The 22,801-nt window shown below is 45.0% G+C and overlaps 1 protein-coding gene across 1 annotated transcript; it reads left to right on the plus strand.

Moving 5' to 3' along the window:
• Positions 1 to 1,529: 1,529 nt before the first annotated feature.
• Positions 1,530 to 21,331, plus strand: LOC135879702 (kyphoscoliosis peptidase-like). The gene is given in 8 exon segments (XM_065405752.1): positions 1,530 to 1,590; positions 2,134 to 2,789; positions 6,160 to 6,277; positions 6,531 to 6,648; positions 7,117 to 7,308; positions 10,260 to 10,450; positions 20,020 to 20,376; positions 20,379 to 21,331. Coding segments are annotated over 8 exon segments (2,646 nt in total).
• The last annotated feature ends 1,470 nt before the right edge of the window (positions 21,332 to 22,801 follow it).

Consider the following 22,801-nt stretch of genomic DNA (forward strand, 5'->3'; position numbering starts at 1 on the left):
ACCCCCTGTCCTGATTTTTCATACTTGCTGTCTGGTCACCCTACTCCAGGATTAGGTATTAGATTATTAGTTATATTGCACTAACACCTAGAACAGGTGTCACTCATTAGTGGTCTCTCCCATTTGGTGGTGGGATGCAGTTTGTGTGCGCCCTGCGTATCAGAGCAGCAGAGATACGGACAGGGAGCATCCTGATTTTCTACCAGCGGAGCTAAGGCGAAGTCTCTCCTTGGCCAAACCAGCAGGAGCTGCATCAAGCTTGTCTCACATGCAAGACCCTCTTGGCAAGTCTCGCTGTGATGGCCAGCCACCTCCATCACCCACCAACGCAGGGGAAAGAATCACCCCTTTAAAGCAGACAGCAGGGTAGCACAGAGATGATTGACATGTAGCTTCATTGGAAGAGTCAGGCAAGAGTTAAGGTACGTCTATACTTACCCGCTGGTTCGGCGGCAAGCAATCGATCTTCTGAGATCGATTTATCGCGTCTTGTCTAGACGCGATAAATCGATCCCGGAAGTGCTTGCTGTCGACGCTGGTAATCCTGCTCCGCGAGAGGAGTACGCGGAGTCGACGGGTGAGCCTGCCTGCCGTGTGTGGACCCGCGGTAAGTACCTTGTAGTTCGAACTAAGATACTTCGACTTCAGCTACGTTATTCACGTAGCTGAAGTTGCGTATCTTCGTTCGAACTGGGGGCTTAGTGTGGACCAGCCCTTAGAGTAGTTGCTGAAAATCCACTCTGCCTCTGCATGCAAGGAGCCGGAGGAATCCAGCGAGTGACATTTCTGGGCTGCTCTGTAAGTGGTTCACAGCACGACATGCTATTTGCATTTCACAAACAGTCATTTTATTATTAAAAAACAGAAACAAACCCAACCTAATAAAAACAAGCACTTTGCAGCCTTCTCCAGTGACGGAGGGAAGTAGAGCTGGGGAAATAGTGGATTTTTCAGTTCACCGTCAAAGCCACACAAAAAAATTGTTTTGGGTCAAACTGAAAATGAAATTTTTCAGCATTTTTGGTGACTCGAAGAACTGGAAAAAAATAATGCGGGGTCAAACAAAACCGTTTGATTCAGTTTTGTCAAAATGAAACCAAACAAAACGTTTGGTTTCTATTTTGACAATTTTTAAAGGTTTTTGACTATTTTAATAAAACGGAAGGACATTTTGAAAGGAAAAGAATGGAAAAATCAAAATGTTCCGTTTCAAAAGTGTCAGAATTTGTTTCAGAATTTTTTTTTTATTTTTTATTTTTACACAAACAAATTTGGCGAAACTGACATGAATTCGCAAAATATTTTGGTGTCACTGAACCTGCATGTTTTGCTGAAAAATTTCCCCCCCAGCACCAGTGGGAAGGCTTAAAGTGTACAGGAACAAGTTCTGGGAGTGCTTTCCCGTCTATGGGATTAACCCACCTATCCTGTAAGTCTAGGGTCAGGCCTTTCATTCCACAACCCATACTCCCTTTCCCCCTACCAGCCTTAAGCAGTAACAGAAAACAAAACCAATAGATTAAACCAAAATGCGATGGAGCAAGAGGTACTGCTGTTCTACAGATACCAAGCAGCTTAATGAAACTGAAGGCAACAAAAACTTTTATGGGTTAATTTTCACACCTGGGTGCCAAAATACCCATTTCAGGCATTCAAGCGTTAATTGCATGGAGTACTGGCTTGACTCACCTCTGGCTCTGACACAGGGGATGTAAAAAAATTATTATTCTAATATTACAACAGGGAAATGGAGACACAATTATGCCCACAAACGCATATGGAGACACTGTCAGAGCCAGGAATAGATCTCAGCCCTGTACGGGAGCCACAACACCCAATAAGCTTAAATACCTCTATCAATTTCCCTTTGACTCTTCCTTCCCAGCTCAATTTCCCTGGTTTGACATCCTTAAAAAATATCCTGTGCCTGGAAATGGCTTTGCAATAGACTGTACATGGGTGATTCTAGCCCACCTTTGCTCTTCTGGTACCCGCGGGAACCTTCAGTGCTGTGGCTTGCAGCTCCAAACCATCAAATACAGAGTCACTCTACTTACAACACACAGGCTCTGAAGGAAGGCGAGGCAGAGTAAATATTTCCTTTGAACAGGAGTTTCTATCTTTCCCTCACAGACTCCACTGGACCACCATCTGCACAAATAAAGATGGACTGCGACCGTGGAAAGTCGTCCAAACCCCAGGGTGTCAAAGTGAGCAAATCAATTTCCACCATTTGCTCTTCCTCAAGTAATGCCAACTGCCATGAAAGCCACCCCATCCAAGGCCCTGCGAGGCGAGCTCAGGGTAGGAACCACAGTGAAAAACTGGCCCCGTCCCCAGATATCATGTCAGCTGCTGCTAGAGAGAGTCAAATGTCAGACTTCTATAATGGCAATGTGGCCATGGGGTGCCCCTCTGATGCCTCAGAGAAGCTCCACCAAAGGGCTGCCAAGGAGAGCCGGCGGAATGGGGAGACCACTCCGAAGGAAATCATGGCAACAAAGAGCATAGCCAATGGCCCCAAGGATTCCCCCATCAAGCGTACTTTCCTGTTTGGGGCAAAAAGAATTGACAATGGCAGCAAGGTGACCCTGAAGAAATCTACTGTCCATAAGCCGCCTGAGAAGGGTTGTTCTCCACTAGCTGTTTCCAGAGAAGGGATGGATGGCTTGAGAGGAGAGAGGCAGGCATGGTCCAGCGTGACCCAGAGAAAGAAAAGGCGAGACCTTTTCCCAGACTCAAAGGTTTTCAGCCACATAGACGCTCATGTTCTGCGTGTGAGCGAGCAGGTAGGTACTGTAGGCACAAGCTTCCTCCAAGGTCTATATAGATATTGTGAATGAGAAACCAGCCTTTTAATGCTTTGGCTAATGATGAGCCTGCTTTTTGCCTTATGAGTCGAGACAAAAATCACAGCGGGAGGCTGCTGTGGGCATGAACAAATGGCTTTCCTCTCCAGCAAAATTAAAACAAGGGCCAAGGTGTGTAGCCTTGGATCAGCCTAAGATGCAAACGTCCTTATTGCTAATAACAGGTTCTTTTACTGAGGTGGCTACATAAGAAATTATATTGAGTCGGTGAAGTATGCACAAATGTATTAGCTTTGGTTAGTACAGACAAGCATAATTGAAATTGTAAGCGAAGATTACACAAAGAGTAGAATAAATATAACCCCCTGGATCATACATATATACAGATAAACATTCCCCCCGCCCAAGTTGTTATACTTATAGCCATGTGCATACTTACAACTTTATGGTGGCCATTAGAGACAAAGATGAAAAAAAAAAGTAAATGGAGATCACCACCAGAGAGCTTGTTCGTATTCCGCCATTTGATTGTCCCAAGTAGGGGTTGGTCTGACCATCTTTTTCATACACATTTTCCTTATATCCCTCCCACATCTGGGAAAATATTTGATTTAGGTCTCAGCCCTCTGTCCATGTTTAGTATTACGGGGGACCGTAATCAGGGGTACGGCTCATTTGCGTCACTTCATTTCCTACAGTTTGGATACGTGAATGTGGTTTCTCTGTGGTTACATGTACCAAAAAAAAAAAAAAAAAAAAAAAATCCCCTAGAAGTGTTATTTCAAGCTTAAGTTGCCCTTTTGTGGTTTACTTGTTTATCACAAGATGCATATTGCCAACTGTTATAACCCTAGGTCACGCACTTCGGGCTAACTAGCTAGGCCTCATGCTTTGCAAAGCCTTTAACAAATCTTTTCACATTTGCTTTCCATGTTAAAATGTGTTAAGATAGTAAAATTAGTAGAGCTGTAATGTAATATGCATTAACACAGGCTATAATTTAAGTTTGCACCCTAAAATCAGGTCGGGGTTACAGGTCAACAGGTGCCCAACCTGAGATGCCTCAGAGGGGCCTGAAAACACCGAGTACTCTAAAAACCAGGTCCCTTTTAAGGTGTCAGGTAAGGCACCCAAAACCAGCCACATCTAGAAATCGTGGTCCCAGTTGGCTTGAGACAAGAAGAGTCTCCATGAGAGACTTGTAGTCAGGCTCATACTGTATTTAGCAGTTCATGACATGACTGTTAAGTCTGGGCCAGAGCTTAAGGAGATCCTATGTGATAAAATGAGGCAGCAAAAAATTGTGCTTAAGTAGTTGGGGCTAGAGGGCCAGTGTCTTTCTTGTTCAGAAAAGAGAGAGCGAGAGAGAGCACCAGAGACAACCACAGGGTCTGTCTGTGTCCGGCCAGGGCCGTTGCAAGGAAGTTTCGCGCCCTAGGCGAAATGTCCACCTTGCACACCCCCACCCAGCCCTGCAGCAGCTCCCCGCCCCCCCCTGCCCTGAGGCGCCCCCCCCCCCCCCGCCCGTGGCAGCTTCCCCCACCGGGGAGCCATGCAGCAGCTCCCCACCCCAGCTCACCTCTGCTCCGCCTCCTCCCCGAGCATGCTGCCCCCGCTCTAATTCTCCTCCCCTCCCAGGCTTGCGGCGCCAAACAGCTGATTGGCGCTGCAAGCCTGGGAGGCAGGAGAAGTGAAGTGGAGCGGCGACCACGCGCTCGGGGAGGGGGCGTAGGAACGCTGTTAAAAAAAAATTGGGGGCACCGCTTTTTGGCGCCCCCAAACCTTGGCGCCCTAGGCAACCGCCTAGTTTGCCTTAATGGTAGCACCGGCACTGTGTCCGGCAGCTGCAATAAAGAATCCCTTTTTTATCCAATACACCTGAGTCCTGCTCATTCTCAACCATGAGGCATTCTACTGGGTCCTCTTTCCAGGCCAACCACTGAACAGACAATCAGAAGCCAATAAACGCTAAACTGGGTGTAAGATTCAAGCCAGCTCCCTGGCACATCTCACCCCATGAGGTTTAGAGAGTGGTGCTCTATAAGGTCTAAAGTTTAACTGCAGTTGTGCAATGATACATGTTTGACTGCATAAGAGGTCCAGGGATTGGCACACAAACAAATTATAATGACGCACTATTACCTACACTAAACACCACCAGGTTAGCCTCAAGACCACCATAATGTGTCAAAGATCCAACAGTTTAATTGACGACCTTTTGTTACTTACACACCAAAGGTTAAGTAGAGAGAAGGCAAAAGTTCAGTTATTTACTCGGTGCTGAAAGTAATTGCTCTCCCTGTTCTGTAGAAATCTGTCATTCATACCCAGCCGCAGGCTAACATCGCTTGGGATTTGGAGGCAATTAATTTTGTCTCCATGCAAGCTTGGCTTCAGGACCATGGAGATTACCTCATATGCTAAAACGGAGCTTGGGAGAGGTGGAGGCAACAGTAACAAAAACAATAAAGGCACCCCTGGGAATAGAGAGCTGTACAAACCACCCACCTGCTTATTTAAAATATTGAATGTACTGCAATCTGGTGCACTTTGTCATTTCCCCCCTCCGGAATTATTATTGTGAATGCCGACAATAGGAAGGCAACCATCTACATTGCAGATGTGCGTGGGTCCAGTACGTTCTGCTTGTGGGGATCACCACTGTTCAATGGCACAGGTCTTCCCTGGAGTCAGGAACTGCCTCCACCTCTCCCCACATGCCAGCCTAGCTGAGAGCTCCCCAGAACGAGTTTCTCTCCGCAAGAGACCCAACAGAGAGCCCTTCAACTTTAGACTCAAAGCCAAATCAGGCCTTAAGCCAGCTGGGAGCAGTGCCGTTGACCTCAGTGGGGCTATTTACACACATAAGGGTTTCTCCTGTGACTAAAGCTTTGGGGGGGGGGTTGGGAGGAGGGAACCCAGTCACTCAATCCAGAGTGGTCAAGTGGAGCCACTGGCCCCGTTTACCTAGCACCTAGAAACCGTGGCCCAAATTCTCAGCTGTGCCCAGTATCCACAGGCATGATCAGGAGCAGGGACTGCCGAGGACCTGCTTGCAGATGCCCATTTCTGGGATCTGTTCCTAGCCAGGTCTGGCCCAAGTGTAGTTGAGAGCAACCTTGGGGCTGCTCCATGCTATGTGGTGACTCACTCATGCTGTGTGAATCCCCAGCTAGCAAGTTCTAGCCATATTTTGACCCTTTCACACCACGGGAGGATGCAAAGAGACCAGTACTTACAAGTGAGTCTGGCCCTACCGTGAGCACCATACAAAATGACAGATAGACAGACATTAATGTATCTCGTGATACACATTCAACTTGCTCACATAAAATCCTATCCTCACCAGATAAAATCAAAGCCGGCTTTGCTGTCAGTCCAGACCATTGTTCAGCTGATTACTGACAAGGCCCGAGGCAAGCTGGAGACCGTGCGAGCAATATGGATGTGGCTGTGTCACAATATCCGTGAGTACATTTTTCATTCAGCTCGACTCATAGTAGGGTGATTTGTCTAGATTGAGGAGGATGGTCATTAGGAACTAGCCTAGGCCTCGGGAGCCCCAGGCTTGATTCCCCTACTTCACCAGAAAATTTGCTAGTGGTACCCCCAATTTACACCAGCTGAGGATCTGTCCCCAAGGTTTTACCAATTCTTCTTTCATTTGGGGAGTTGCCAAAGCCTCTGGATAATGGTTGTGGTTTCATTTCCTCCTCTTAGGATATGATGTGGATGGCTTCTTAGGGTTATCTCAGAAGATCCATACCCCAGAACAGGTCCTGCAGACTGGAAGAGGCGTGTGCTCCGGTTATGCCCATTTATGCCAAGAAATGTGCAGGTATAAATTAACCTAGGTATTACCTTCCCACCAACACTGTGAGAATGGCTGGCACTGCTGAACAAAACGTGTTATGTGTTTATTTCCGTGCTACGTTGTGTCCGTTCACAGGGTGCTCTGCTCTCTCCTGGAGACTTGACTTTTGTTCTTTCTTGTTTTTGTCACTCTCTTATTCCAAAATAAAAGCCATTCTGTCTGAATGAACCGTGACCTAGGCAAAGAACAAATGAAGAATTGGGAAGGTCATTGCTGATCTTCACAGCCAGCAAGCTCCACTAAGGGGCTATTAAAGCAATGGCGGTGTCCTGAGCTCAACAGCAAGAACATGACCATAAACATCCTGGAACGGAGATTACAGAAGTCTGAGCTATCACGTCATCTGAGTGGCCAGCAGTTAATTAAGCACCAACTCTGAGGGGTTTCCAGTCTAATCTGTGTTTTCTACCATGAATGTTTCCATCCTTACAGGGAGGCAGGTTTGAGCTGCATTGAAGTGTCGGGCTATGGGAGAGGTACTGGATACCAACAAGGGCAAAACTGCCAACAAGAGAAATCCAACCACATGTGGAACGCAGTTCAGCTGGAAGGGCAGTGGTACCTGCTGGATGCATGCTGGGGTGCAGGCACTGTGGACGCGGAGAAGAGATTGTTTATACCCAGGTGAGACACTGACCCCTTCACAACCTCTCGTTTCTCATTTCCAAACAAAGAAATCCACTTATTTCGGATGTGACTAAATTAGCCGTTCTCGGCCTTTCCGTACCGTGACTCCATGTTACAACAGAAAGAAGGTCCAGGGTCCCCACCCTCCCCCTCTCATCTAGTCCTCAAGAAAGGGCTAGTAACTGCGAATCCCTGAAACCTGAACACAGACCTCACCCCCAGGGATCACCAGGCCCCCATGGTTGAGACCCCATGGCCTAGAACACTGGAGAGACACTTATTTAATAAATGTAAATCAGTAACTCCAATACATCAGCCACCTTGGCTCATTCTATGGTGATCTGTGAGTTACAGCAGGAAATTGGGAATCAGTATTTCTGGTTGCTATCCCTGCCCATATAACTTCCCACACCATTCTGCAAAGAGAATCATGAGCTAGATCCCACAGCATTCAAAACAATCAATGTTTTGCAACTGATTTGAACGGAAGGAGAATCAAACCCTATATGGGGACGGTCAGGGATGGCATATAGAGGTGGATTCATTTTGGAATCCATCTCTAAGCCACTAAAGTAGATGAACCCATTTTCCTCCTTCCACCCACAAATAGCTCTCCTAAAACAGATGTTGCATGCATGGATTCGCACCCCATGGTTGGAGTGCCTCATGGACCTAAATACTTAGAGATTTGATCCAAAGCCTATTGAAATCAAAGGGAGTTGCCACATTGACTTCAATGAAATTTGGATCAAGCCAGAGGTGGGAGTGTAAATATATATAAATATATATATTTATATACATACATATACAACACAACACATTTTGAAACACAATATTGGGCATCTGTAAATCTGAAGAGTTAGCACCAGAATGCATGTTTTTATTGAAAATGCAGTTTTAAAAGTCATGTATTTTGTAAATACAGATTTTTAAAGAATAGTCAAATAATACCTTTTCTCCCACCATTAGTTTTTGATTAAAAATGTGTCAGCATTTAAGTAATTAATCTCCAGTTCCACAGCCATTTTATTATTATGAGGCTCTAGACAAAATTGCTGGAGGTTTCTCAGCCCATTCTGACTAAGTAAATAATGATTGAGTCAAAATTATTTATCAAATTTAAAAATATTCCATGAGATGTTAGAAACTTGACTTTTTTTTACTCTAATGCTGCATAATGAAGGCATTGTGCCATTACTAATTGGCAATTCTTTTACTTGGAACAACTTTTTAAAAGTATCAGCTTGTTTGGGTTGTTTTTGAAGAGTGGAGAGGGAAAGAGTGGAATAGACAGCCATTGTCTCAGGGAACAAGCAAATAACTGCTTCCTCTGGGTCCAGTCCAAAGCTCACTGAAAGTAGTAGGCATTGGTCCAGTTGGTTAAATCCTGATGAACCTATCCTGTATGGTGATGAGTGCCCTCAGCTCATGTCGAAGTCAATGGAAGTAGAGGGCCCTCAGCAAATCACAGGATCAGACCTAACCTGAGCACTAAGCCCGCTCTGCTCTTTAATACTGATTCCCAATCTCCTGCTGTGACTCACAGGTCACAGTAGAATGAGTCAAGGTGGCTGATGTACAGGTGTTATTTGTTAATCTGGTTCTGCTTCTACAAAAGCATAACCAGATCCAATGGCCATCTAGCATCAGCTTCCAAATTCAAACCAGAAATCAGGTGCACATTTTTAACAGCGAGAATGATCAACTGTTGGAGTGATTTATAACCAAGATGGGATGTCTTACTAAAATATCTGATCAAGCATGGTTGAGTGACAACAATTCATCATCATCATCATGTTCCTATTATGCCTCTGGCATTTAGGGCAGTGACAAGTTCCCTCCACTCCTGTCTGTTTCTGCCAAGTCTTTCCATGGTTCCCCAGCTGTGCCCCAGGTTTTTCAGCTCTGCTTCCACAGCTGTTCACCATGTTGTTTTCGGGCGGCCTGGTTTTCCCTGGCCTTCAGGTGTCCATCTTGTTGCTACTCTGGTGATAGAATCAGTTTCCATCCGAAGCACATGACTGATCCATCTCCAAGTCCTCCTGGCAATTATGGTGCTCAGATCCCCTTGGCTGCACTGTGTCAATAGATCTTGGTTTGAGATTGTTCTGGGCCAAAAGATACGGAGAGTTTTTCTGAGGCAGGTTGTATGGAATGAAGACAATTTGGATAGGTCATACTTTCTCATTCCCCAGCATTCTGCACTATAAAGTAACATTGAAAGTACGCAGCTCTGATAAATCTTGAGTTTGGTTTTGGTGTTATATTTTGATGATTTCCAGACTGTATTTAAGCTCTTGAAGGTGTTCCTGGCTTTACTGATTTTGTTCTGGATGTCCTGGCTTGTTCCACCATCCTGGCTGATGGTGCTGCCCAAGTATGTGAATGTTTCTACACTGGAGTACACCAGTACTCTCTCTGTACTGGTGATGGTGAGACAATATTAAAGATCGTGATATCTGTTTTATTGCGTTTGATTTTCAGTCCAATTTGCTCGCTGAATGCATTGAGTCAAGTTGTTTTTTCTTTTCAATTAAGCAGGAGGATTAAGATAGCTGCTTTAATACTTGAAGGGTGATAAAACCCTAAATGGAGAGGAATTGTTTAGGGTAGTTCAAGGAAGTATGGGAAAAAACTTCCAGACAGTGAGATCTTATGGACTGTGGAAGAAAATATCACAGGAGCCCCCAGAATGATGAGGAGATGAAAGGCCAAAGCCCTGGATTCTGAATTGAAGCCCAGGAAGCAGCATGATCCTGCACACGTTCCAAATGACGTTACATGTCTGTGTGCTAAACCTGAGGCCGCATCCACCCCTTGTTTAAGCAGATCCAACTCTGCTGAAGTCCATGGTGCTGTATCCTCAGACTTCAGTGCTGAAGGAGGGGGCTGGGATACGAACGTTTGCAGTGTCCTTATGTTGTGGCCTGGTTTCCCCACTCTTGCAGGTATGATGATGTCTTCTTTCTACCTGACCCTGAGGATTTCATTGAGACCCACTGGCCTGATGAGCCGGAATGGCAGCTTGTGCAGCCGCGTGTCTCGCTGGAAGACTTTGAACAGAGAGTTTTCAAAACGTCGGAGTTTTTCAAACTGCAGCTCTCCCTTCTCTCTCCAAACCGCTCCCTTCTCAAAACAGGTAAATGCAAAGCAAGGACATCCGTTTACAGCCACTGACTCCTGGATCCTGATTATAAGGCGATATCTTTTTGCAGATATGGGCCCCAATTCAGGAACGGGGCACAAGCATGTGCTTAACTTTAAGCACATGCATATGTCACATTGAAGCCAATGGGTCTTAAGCAAGCGCTTAAGTGCTTTCCCGAATCAGAGCCATTGTGTGGTACAGTGACTGGAGAACCAGGAGTGAAGATGCCTGAATTGTACTTAATCTGGGCATGTCACTTAATCCCTTCTGTGCCTCAGTTTCCCCATCTCTAAAGTAGGTACAATACTACTTCCCTATCTCACAGTACAAATAAGTTCTACTTAACTGTTTGTAGATAACTGTAAGATCCCTGAAACATCATTTCAGTGTTCACAAAGCACTCTGCTATAGGCAGCAGCATAACAAAAAAGTGGGACATGAGTTTTCTTTCTTCTAACATTGCTGGTGCAGCGAGATTACAATATAAAGCATGATTGAAACATTCCTGTCCTATTTCTTGAGGAAGAAGGGTTTTTCCCCAATCAGTGGTAGTTTTATAGCTTTCTGGGTCAGATACAATATGACCTTTACCTGCCTGAGAATCCTTTGTGTAGCTAGTTAGCTTTCCCAGTGTCCATCGTCCTTGGCAGTCAGGTTTTTCTGCCGTTTATTTTATCAGCCGGGAAGGCTTCTAGGGAAAAGTAATCTTAGAAATTATTACAAGGCTTAAGAAACCGTTCTGAAGAATCAGTGGATTGCTAACAAAGCACAGCGTAAAGCTTTTGATCAAGAGGAGTCATTTACCCGGAAATCCAAGTCACGCCATATTTCAGGAGGTCTGAGCTTTGCGGATAGTGTTGGGCATATACCTTGAATCAAAGATGGAAGATATAGCCCTCCTCCCCCTGATCCCCACAGCGCTTTACAAGTAATGAAGCCTCACAACAGCCCCGTGGGGTAGACATGTGTTACTACCTCCCATAAGTGTTTGGCCAAGGCCAAACAGTGGCAAAGTTGGGACCAGAACCCAGAATTTGTGTGTTTCAGTCTCCTGCTCAAACCACCAGACAGGCTCCCTTCCCTACTTGAGTGATGTACTGTCCAAATACAAAATTAACCTATGCATAGATATGTATTATACATATGCATACAGAACCCAAGCATGAGTTATCCATTCTTTCCATTGTAAGTATTTAGATAATTATATAATTTCATAATCATGGACTAACTCGTCTGATTAACAGTTGGGTTCAATTCAATTCTGCCACCTCTGCTCATGTTAAGTAATTCATTACCATGCAACCAGGCCCAGCATACATAGGAATAGGCATTCTGAGACACTTTGAAGACGTCCTTGTGTTAATACAATTCGATGTGTACAGTGGACCGCCAAGTTAACGCTAGTTAAGGTTTATATAAAGTCAGGAAGAAAAGCATGATTACAAAACTCTCCCAGATATTTCACCATGCAGCGTATAATTTACAGAGCTAGTCAAAATTTCTCTACTGAAACATTTTCCTGCTGAAAAATGGAGTTTCACCGAAAACAAAGTTTTTCACAGGATAACATTGTTTTTGATTAAATTTTGTTAGTTTTCACTGGGGAAATGTCAAAACAAAAACAAAAGGAAAAAGTTTTATTTTATATCAAATTGAAATTTTTGTTTGGTTTGGTTTTTGAAAAAAATATTTTCAAATTGGAAAATTGCAACCTTTTGATTTTTCCTTTCTCCCAACTTTACCACCACTGAATGCAACAGAATGAAGGAGGTTAAGTAAAAATCCCCAGGGGAAAAAAAAACTATTTCCTTTTTTTGTGGTCCCCTGCCCTTTTCCCACTCTAACTTTTGAAAAGGTCTACATTGTTGAAAAAGTTAGAAAAATTAAATGCTAACTTTGCTAATCAGCAACTTTTCAAAAGTTGAGTGCATTGTTAAAGGTTGCAGAGTGGCAGAGTTTCATTTTTCCCTTTTCTGCTTTGTAACTTCTCCAAAGTTAGATAAATTTGGAAAAATTAGAGTGGAAAATGAAAAAGTGTGTGTGGGGTGGAAACGGGACGGGAAGAGCTCCTAAATATCATTCTATTGGCTTCAGTGAGAGAAAAGGAAGAGAAAGGGGGAAAAGTAAAAATGTCAAAATCCCTTTAGCATTCAAAAATTTGAGCTGAAATCAAAACTTCATTTTGAAGTAGAAATTTCATTTTTTTTTATTTCACATTTTCCCCATTAAACCTCAGAACATTTTAAACATGTTTTTTTTATAAGGATACAAATGGGGTGAGTGACCAACTCTAGTAATTTAAGTACTAAAATTATGCTCAGCAACCAGCCCTGTATCATGAATACGCTTAAAAGCCAAATTGTGAGCTACACCTTAAATAGGTCTCCATTTTATGCACGTGCAAAGTTAAAAGTATAAAAAAATGGAGGCTAGTGTCTGAAAATTTATTCTTAAGAGTCTAAAACGATGTCAGTGCAAATGCGTGTGAGGCGTCTACTACAAAAGCTGCCCATTTCTCCCTATTAGTTTCAACACCAATGGCCAATATTGTCACATGTCACTATTAGGGCAGGTCTTCACTACAGGGGGGGGTCGATTTAAGATACGCAAATTCAGCTACGCGAATAGCGTAGCTGAATTCGACGTATCGCAGCCGACTTACCCCGCTGTAAGGACGGTGGCAAAATCGACCTCCGCAGCTTCCCGTCGACGGCGCTTACTCCCACCTCCGCTGGTGGAGTAAGAGCGTCGATTCGGGGATCGATTGTCGCGTCCCGACGAGACACGATAATTCGATCCCCGAGAGATCGATTTCTACCCGCCGATTCAGGCGGGTAGTGTAGACCTAGCCTTAGTTTGTCTCCATATTTGGGTACTCAGCTTGAGATGCCTCAAAGGGACCTGATGCTCAGAAAATACTGAGCATCCACCCTTTACATATCATGCCCTTTTAATGCCTAGTGTTATTTTGCACCAGGAGTAACAGAACAGAATTTGGCCCTGTGAATTTAACCTTTTCCTGTACTAAGTCAGTTAAGTGGCAGATGCCTTAGATACAATAGCAGAGAAAGTTTTTTTAAACAACATTTTGAGAAATTAAAAACGTGCCTGCACTTTGGGTATTTTCCTGAGCAATCCAACACACACCCTGAACATCTGTAGTGTTACCCTGGGTTTTGCTGAACCCAAATCTCTTGGTAACTTTACTCTTTGTGAGTAGGGTTGCCAGCTGTCTAATCACACAAACCCAAATACCCTTGCCCCGGCCCCACCCCCCCGCTCACTCCAGCCCCCTTCCCTCCATCGCTCGCTCTCCCCCCAACCTCACTCACTTTCACCGGGTTGGGGCAGAGGGTTGGAGCCAAGGGATTCAGAGTGTGGGAGAGGGCTCCGGGCTGGGGTTGGGGTGCAGGCTCCGGGAGGGAGTTTGGGTGTGGGAAAGTGCTCAGGGTTGGGGCAGGTGGCTCGGGATGTGGGCTGTGGGAGGGAGTTCGAGTGTGGGAGTGGGTTCCCACCTGGAGCAAGGGGTTCGGGGTGTGAGCTCTGGGAGGGAGTTTGGGTGCGGGAAGGGGGGTCAGGGCTGCGGCAGGGGGTTCAGGGTGTAGGCTCTGGCCAGGCGGTGCTTATCTCAGGCAGCTCTTGGAAGCAGCAGCATGTCCGGTAGCGGCTCCTAGGCTCACGAGCGGTCAGGTGGCTCTTTGCGTTGCCCCTGCCTGCAAGCACCACCCCCGCAGCTCCCATTGGCCACGGCTCCCCGTTCCCAGCCAATGAGAGCTGTGGAGTCAGCGCTCAGGGTGGGGGCAGCACACAGAGACCCCCTGGCTGCGCCTCCTCCTAGGAGCTGCTGCTGGATGTGTCGCTGCTTCCAGGAGCGGCACGGAGCCAGGGCAGGTAGGGAGCCTGCCTTAGCCCCGCTATGCCACCGCACTTTTAGTGGCCTAAAATCTCCCGGATTGGCTTCAGTAGCCTCCAGGAGATTGAGCCCTATTCTGGGAGACTCACGGCCAATTTGGGAGTGTTGGCAACCCTATTTGTGAGGCGGTGGCAGGAAATAAATCAATCAGGACACGGCCCGTCTGGCCGATAGTTGATGCAAGCAGGCAAACAAACGTGCGTTCACTCAAACCTTCTGCTTTATTTAGTCTCCAGGATTTACACACATCGCAACAGGTTAGTAGAGCACCCCACATTAACCCCAGATTAATATTTACCCGAGGACTTGAGGAGGTCTTGGGTGGATGTCTGTAGACTTCCAATGGCCAGCCTTCCATCTGCAGGGGAACTTGAGAGGTGTCCAAGAAACGGTCAAGGTTTTCCAAGTGTTCATGTATCCACCGACCTCAGATCTCTTCCTCCTTTAATACCCCAATTGTTAGTATTACATAGGTTAGTCATCAGAAAAACTGCTGAGCAGAAACTACGTTAAGTGTGGAGTTTTCCAGCCTGTCAGGCAGAGAATTTTCTATCAGTTAACCAGCTGTATTTCACATAGCAAGAGTTACTGTTGGCCGACTTTCCATCTTGCACTACTGTATTCTTCAGCAAAAAGCTCGAGTCAGGAGGGTACAGGGTCATGTTTACACCTCACGGTCACTCACTTCCCTCTCTGTGTGTTAGTTGTGCTAACGTTACACAAACGGCCTTTCTAACTGCTTTCAGCAATGAGTATAACAACTGGTATTCCGGCTGTGGGCAGTGGTCCAGGCATGTTACTAGACTCTGTCCTATCAAAAGAATTCCCCCCTCCTATGGTAGGATTGGGAATTAAAATACATATATGCAGAAACTGCATTGGAACTCATCTGTGGTTTCACCTGCCTTCTCCTATATAAAGGAATCTTCAGAACACCAATGGAATAAATTCAGTATTCCCCAGATATGTTTCAAATGTATCCTTTAATTATCTTTTAGAGTTTCCCTCCCAAAGCAGAATGTGGTGTTCTCTATATCTCACCATCTTTGGCTTGGTTGAATACAATGTTCTTTTCTTTCTGTCTGTTTAAAAATCCTAATATGATTCAGCCAGCCAGGGCAGCAGCTTAGGAAACTGACGTTGGCCGAATTTAATAACAAGCAAAACTGCAGTTAATAAATTCTGTCATCAGTAAGGTCTCCGATGGAGACTTGCCAGAGGATTATTGTTTGTACTTACTGCATGAGCCAAGTCACAACTTTAACAAATCAAGGCAAAAAAACAAAAAACAAAACCCAGCCACTTCACACTTTTCACACGTATGTTGGGTATTTGTGACAATACCAAAACTCAGGATTTGCACTAAAAATGTCCATTCATTATTTTGATAACAAAAAGCTTCTTTTTATATGAAAAGCTTTTGAACCTAGGGCAGATCTCCTATACTATATTATATTTATATTGTTTGAATGCTTTGAACATCAACAATTTCTTATTTACGTTTCACTAACTTAAAAGATGTAGTAAATTCTGATGGGGGTTTGAATAACAGTGGGTTGAATAATCCAATAATCCAGGTGTATGCGGGACCGCATTCAGCAAAGCACTTCAGCATCTGCTTAACTTTATTCACATGCTTAAATCCCTTTGAGGCCTATGGAACATACGCATGTGTTTCAGCACCTGGCTGAACCAAGGTCACAGGCTGTATAGCACTTTGATAGCCTTCAGGAGTTAAAGGGACTTTATAGCTTTGATTCTCTACAGCCTTTCATCGTCTCATATTTTACACCTATGCAGAGAGGGGGGCGCAAAATGCGATTAAACCAGGATGTTAATGTTTAACTGCACAGGGGTAAATAACTGCTGATGGAGTGAGGTGACTTGCGAGTTGCTGGAAGGACTCTGAGAAGTATGTTATGTCAGCAAATTCAAAAGAGTGCAGCTTGAATTAACTTATGGAACCCTCAAACTTCTAAACATCAGGGACATCCAGACCCCATCATCCCACACTTCCAAACCAAGAAAACGGATCCTCTTATCCTACAGCAATGGCCAAAGTGTTAAAGGCCTTTATTGTTTTAGTTTTCACCAAAAAGGTTAGCAGTGATCAGACAACTTACATCAAATGTAAATGGGGTAAGCTCTGCAGCTGAAATAGGGAAAGAACATGTTGAGAATTACTTAGACAAGTTAGATATCTTCAAGTCAGCTGGACCCTGACAAAATACATGTTAGAATACTTAAGGAATGCTCTGTAGAGATCTCTGAGCTATTATCTTTAAGAACTTATGGAGGATGGGAGAGATCCCAGAGGACTGGAAAAGGGCAAATAGAGTGCCAGCCTATAAAAAGAGGAATAAGGACAACCCAGGGAATTATAGAATCATAGACTTTAAGATCAGAAGGGACCATTATGATCATCTAGTCTGACCTCCTGCACAACGCATGCCACAGAATCTCACCCACCCACTCCTGTATCAAACCTGTGTCTGAGCCATTGAAATCCTCAAATCATGGTTTAAAGACTTCAAGGTACAGAGAATCTTCCAGCAAGTGATCCGTGCCCCACGCTGCAGAGGAAGGCGAAAACCCCCCAGGGCCTCTGCCAATCTGCCCTGGAGGAAAATTCCTTCCCGACCTCAAATATGGCGATCAGCTAAACCATGAGCATGTGGGCAAGATTCACCAGCCAGCACCCAGGAAAGAATTCTCTGTAGTAACTCAGATCCCACCCCATCTAACATCCCATCATAAGCCATTGGGCATATTTACCACTAATAGTCAAAGACCAATCTTATTATACCATCCCCTCCATAAGCTTATCAAGCTTTGTCTTGAAGCCCGATATGTCTTTTGCCCCCACTACTCCCCTTGGAAGACTATTGCAGAATTTCACTCCTCTGATGGTTAGAAACCTTCATCTAATTTCAAGTCTAAACTTCTTGATGGCCAGATTATATCCATTTGTTCTTGTGTCCACATTGGTACTGAGCTTAAATAATCCCTCTCCTTCCCTGGTATTTATTCCTCTGATATATTTGTAGAGAGTAATCATATCTCCCCTCAGCCTTCTTTTGGTTAGACTAAACAAGCCAAGCTCTTTGAGTCTCCTTTCATAAGACAGGTTTTCCATTCCTCGGATCATCCTAGTAGCCCTTCTCTGTACCTGTTCCAGTTTGAATTCATCCTTCTCAAACATGGGAGACCAGAACTGCACACAGTATTCCAGATGAGGTCTCACCAGTGCCTTGTATAACGGTACTAACACCTCCTTATCTCTAATGGAAATACCTCACCTGATGCATCCCAAGACCGCATTAGCTTTTTGCACGGCCATATCACATTGGCGGCTCATAGTCATCCTGTGCCTGGTCAGCTTAACATTGGTACCCAGAAAGATAATGGAGCAAATAATAAGTTTGTAAGCACTAGAAGATAAGGTGATAAGTAACAGTCAACATGGATTTGTCAAGAACAAATCATGTCAAACCAACCTAATATCCTCCTTTCACAGCAAAACAAACGTTGTGGTTGCGGGGTGGGGAGCAGTAGATGTGATATAACTCAACTTTATTAAGGCTTTTGATAGAGTCTCACATGAACTTCTCATAAGCAAACTAGGGAAATATAGCTTAGATGAACCTGCTATAAGGTGGGTGCATATCTGGTTGGAAAACCATTCCCAGAGAGTAATTATCAGTGGCTCACAAACAAGTTGGAAGGGCACTGAGTAGGGCCCTGCTGGAATCTGTCCTGGGTCTGGTTCTGTTCAATAAATGGTCTGGATAGTAGCATAGAGAGTACACGTATAAAGTTTGAGGATGATACCAAGCTAGGAGGGGTTGCAAGCAATTTGGAGGACAGGCTTAGAATTCACAATGATCTTAAACTGGCAAAATGGTCTGAAATAAATAGGATGAAATTCAATAAACACAAATGCAAAGTACTATACTTAGGAAGGAATAATCAACAGAACAAATACAGAATGGGAAATGACCGGCTAGAAAGGACTGCTGTTGTAGCCATGTTGGTCCTAAGATAGAGACAAGGTGGGTGAGGTAATGTCTTTTATTGGACCAACTTCTCTTGGTGAAAGAGACAAGCTTTCAAGCTTACACAGAGCTCTTCTTCTGGTCTGGGAATTGTACTCAGAGTGTCACAGCTAAACAAAAGGTGGAACAGACTGTTTAGCATAAGTAGTTAACATGTATTCTAAGGGACCATTCAAGGCGATGTGGCCCATTAACAGCCCTGCAGTCATGGAGCAAAAAAGGGGGGTTAATGGGTTACAGATTGTGATAATAAGCTATAAATCTAGTGTCTTTATTAAGCCCAGGATAATTTTAATGTCTAGCAAAGTTATGAATTTAAATTCCCAGGCTCATCCTTTGAAAGGACCGTGCAGGTTTCCTTTGAGAACGAGGACTGAGAGGTCAGATATGGAGTGATCACTTTGTGGCAAGTGTTTGCCCACAGGTGATGTGGGCTTTTTGTTTTTGTTTTTTTATCATTTTTCTATGAAAGTTCATTTGAGCGCATAGTGATTGACTGGTTTCACCCATACAGTTGTTATTGGGGCATTTACTGCACGGATAAGGTACACTGCTGTTGTGATAGGCATGTGTAGGATCCAGGGGTCTTGAACGGTGTCCTGGGTAGCTATAATTATGTTTGTATTGCAGTAGTGCCTTGGAGCCCCAGCATGGACCAGTAGTCCACGGCACTAGGTGCTGTACAAACACACACACTATCCATCCTCCTAAAGATCTCTCATTAATAATGTTTTCTTTTAAAAGATATTCTGCCTCTGCCTTAAAATACAAGATATGCACATGTATCTGTGTCAAAAGAAAGTTAAAAAGCCAAACAAGAAAGACTCAGAAAAGGCAAAGTAAGGGACGCAGAGGTGTAAATTGCCTCAGGCAATCTAATAAGTTTGCACAACTCCTCTGTGCTGTGTAGCTGAGCTCTAAGCTGTATAATCAGAACAAACCTTACCCAGGTCATTCGTCAGGTACGCTCTGTGAAACTCCTGCATTTCCCCTCCTGATGGTTTAGAGCTGCCTCCCAGACAACAGCGCACTGAATTTTTCTATTGAAGGTGACACCCCCCCCCCCCCAAAAAAAGGGTGGGAACTTGTCTGATTACAGTCTGGCTGACTGCTGTGGGATTTTCTCCCAGCTGTGCTGCAATCCTCTGAGCTTCCCAGCTGCTATGATAGCAGCACATCAGATCTGCACCTCCGATTCCTGCATCCAGTTGGAGAGCTACTGTAAAAGTAATGCTCTGGATGGGACACGGGGTTTGTCACGTAAGTCTAATAAGTTCAGGGAACGGCTCCCATTAACAATGGGCACTCTGGAAAGCGACCTAATAATAACGCTAAAAGCACTTTCCATGTGTAGACCTTGAAGTGCTTTACAAGGGCGAGGGGATTTCTTCACTCCCATCTAACTGGTGTGGAAACGGGGCACTAAGAGGAGAAGTGACTCACCTGCTCAGTAAGGGCTGGGTGTAGAACCCAGATTTCCTGGGTTTTACTGATGTTACTAAAGAGAGAGGCTTTGGGCTGAGAATTAAGTTTACTATGATGCTCACACTGAACTATGATCTTAAGTGTTTCACCCCTTCCCCTTCCTACAGAACACGGGGAAGCAACAGTGTCTCTGAGGAGCACACATCCAGCAGAATTTAGCTACCATCTCTCCAAGCTCTGTGGCGACGTTAGCAAAGAAGTGTTAGGCATGACTCACGGGATGTTGACGGTGTCTGAGAAGAGCATGACTCTCAAAGTTTTCCCCCCTACAGAGGGCTTGTTTGAGCTGATGGTCTTTGCGCGCCCGTCGGATGCTCAGAACCCCTATAGCTGGGTGTGTTCCTATCAGATCAAGTGCCTAGAGTCACATAAGAAAGAACTGCCTGAAAACCCCTTTCATTTCTGGGGCCTCCATCCGAAGGGGAAAGACTTTGGGATTGAGGAATGCAACTGCGGAGAGGACCTGATGTTGCAACAGGAACTTTGCTGTTGACGCTACAGACATCTAGACCCTTGCTGGCCACGTACCAGCTGGTGAATAAAGATCTAGACACCTCCCTGAGCACAAAGTGCCTGGCCTCTCAAGCAGAGGAGGAGAAGCTGAGTTGTCACGTGCTGTGTCCTTTTCTGGGTTACTACAGGCTCTCGGTGTTTGTGAAAGATTTAGAAGGTGACCTCTTCAAAAACGCAGCCAACTTCCTCATTTGTTGCTCTGGTCCCATCAACCAGAACGAGCTCTTCCCCTCTGGCCTCAGCATGCACTGTGGGACAGGGATCAGCACCGGCTGTAGGGGCTTTTCTAACCCCAGCCACCCTGCCGCCATCATCAACACCAACCAGGGTAAGTGCAACATCACGTTCCACACCCGGGCGGACACCGAAGTGACCGCCATCCTGAGTAAGGACAAAGTCACCAACACCAAGTACCCCATGGAGAGATACATCCTGCTCACCCATCTGGGAAACAAGGTCAGCATCTGTATCCTGCTTCCTGAATCGGGCCTCTACAAAGTGGGGCTCTTCAGCAGGAACCAGGACCACAAGGACTTTGCTCACGTCTGTGACTACGTCGTCCGCTGCTTTTCCGAGCCACGGTGGCTTCCGTTCCCCCGAGTGTACAGCACGTGGAGGAGAGGCTGCAGCTTGCTACAGCCCAGGACGGGAGTGCTCCAGGAACGAAGCTGGATCAGGTTCAGAGTCAAGCTGCCAAAAGCCTACAGAGCTCTCGTGGTCGGGCAATCCAGGACTGAACTGCAGTCAACTCGCAGCAAGATCTGGGAGGGGGAGGTGTACACCGGGCTCGCTGGGACTGTGCTCAAGCTGGCGGTGAAGTTCAGTCAGCATTCCACCAGCATGGATGTCATCCTGTTGTTCGATGTGGAAGGCAGCTCCCCCAGTTCAGAGGGGGCTTCAGGGTAAATGATCCAGAGATACGGGGAAGCTGGAAATGATCAGGAGAGTGATGGAAGCAAGCAAGAAACTCTCATAATTGAGGTGGCTCTGATAAGACACAGAAATAAGTCCAAAGTACCTGCACGTCAGGTGGAGTTGCAGAATTGTACATTGCACATCACTTCCCGCAAGATATGCTTAGAGATGATGCAGCAATTTAATTAGAACCAGAACACTGAAGACTCCTAATAGTCTACATGTATCGGGGGAAACCGTTGTTCGACGCCTCTCCAGGAAGATTGTTTTACTGCTTATTACCCGATTGAATAATGGTTCAGCATGTTTTATTTGACATTTCTTCAAGATCTTGGGAATTAACAGGGTTTTCTTCCTCTGAAGAGCAAAACAACAAACAAACCAACCACCGGGCGCCAAAAGCATCAGGTGGTAGCAATATTTTTAAAAACATAAATATGTATATAAAGGAAGTTAAGCATTTCCTGATGGAGTCCATACTATCAAGGGAGAATGTGTCATTTTTAACTGCTGCTTTAAAATTTCTTCCAGGAGCTGAAGAATGGAGTCTACCAGTCCTTCACTAGCCAGCATGATGTGTAAGTGTCCTGTACATGTGTGTGCTGAGGATTTGGAATGAGAGCTGGGAGTGGGTACCGCAGTCAGGAAAGCAGTTCCTTGGCCTAGATATATCATATAAATAATTTAAAAAAGTCAGAGACGCAATTATAATCTGACATGCTAACAGACACCCTTGTAGCAGAGCTAAGAAGACTGCTACATATAACAGAATGGATTCTGCTAGTCTCATATTCTTCCAGAACATGTGTATCATTTATAAACACAGAGTAACTACATCACCAACCACCAAAATGCAGCCACCTCTGGGGTGGTGCTAGACAATTTAACGTTGCACAACAATATTCTGTGACAGTTTTGGATAGGAAGAGCTGGCAACGATATCCAGCTGCACCTCCAGAAGGAATCTTTAAAGCAGAGTTTAGCTCGGCATTTCCACCTTGTTTGGAACATAGGAACTGACCCTCTTTTAGAAGCTGCTGTCATTGCTGGGGGACTAGAGAGGGCAAGAGCGATGCAGTGGGTCTCTGCACAACATCCAGTGAAACCATCTCCGCACCCACTCTGCACTGATGTTTTAAATGGAAATTCTGGCTGCAATACCTTCGCATGAGTTCTCGGGTTATTTCGGGATGCTTTTAAAGAAACAGACAGGGGGCACTGCCCACTGTTATTCAGAGGCAGAATCTTCTGTTTGATTTACTGAAGAAGTTGGATAAAAATGGCTTTTACTTAATTTCAGTCGGCTTTTCCAGGGCATGGAAAATAATCAAACAGCTGAGCTGGTACATTGGTGAAAGCCAAGGGCCCCATTTTACAGGAGCTGAAGAACTAAATGGGAAAGCACAAAAGTCCTGGAATAATAGGGAGAAAATCCTGCCAAGGAACATGATACAAGGATAA

This window comes from Emys orbicularis, chromosome 5 (genome assembly GCF_028017835.1).
Source record: "Emys orbicularis isolate rEmyOrb1 chromosome 5, rEmyOrb1.hap1, whole genome shotgun sequence".
In the NCBI taxonomy this organism is placed as follows: domain Eukaryota; kingdom Metazoa; phylum Chordata; order Testudines; family Emydidae; genus Emys; species Emys orbicularis.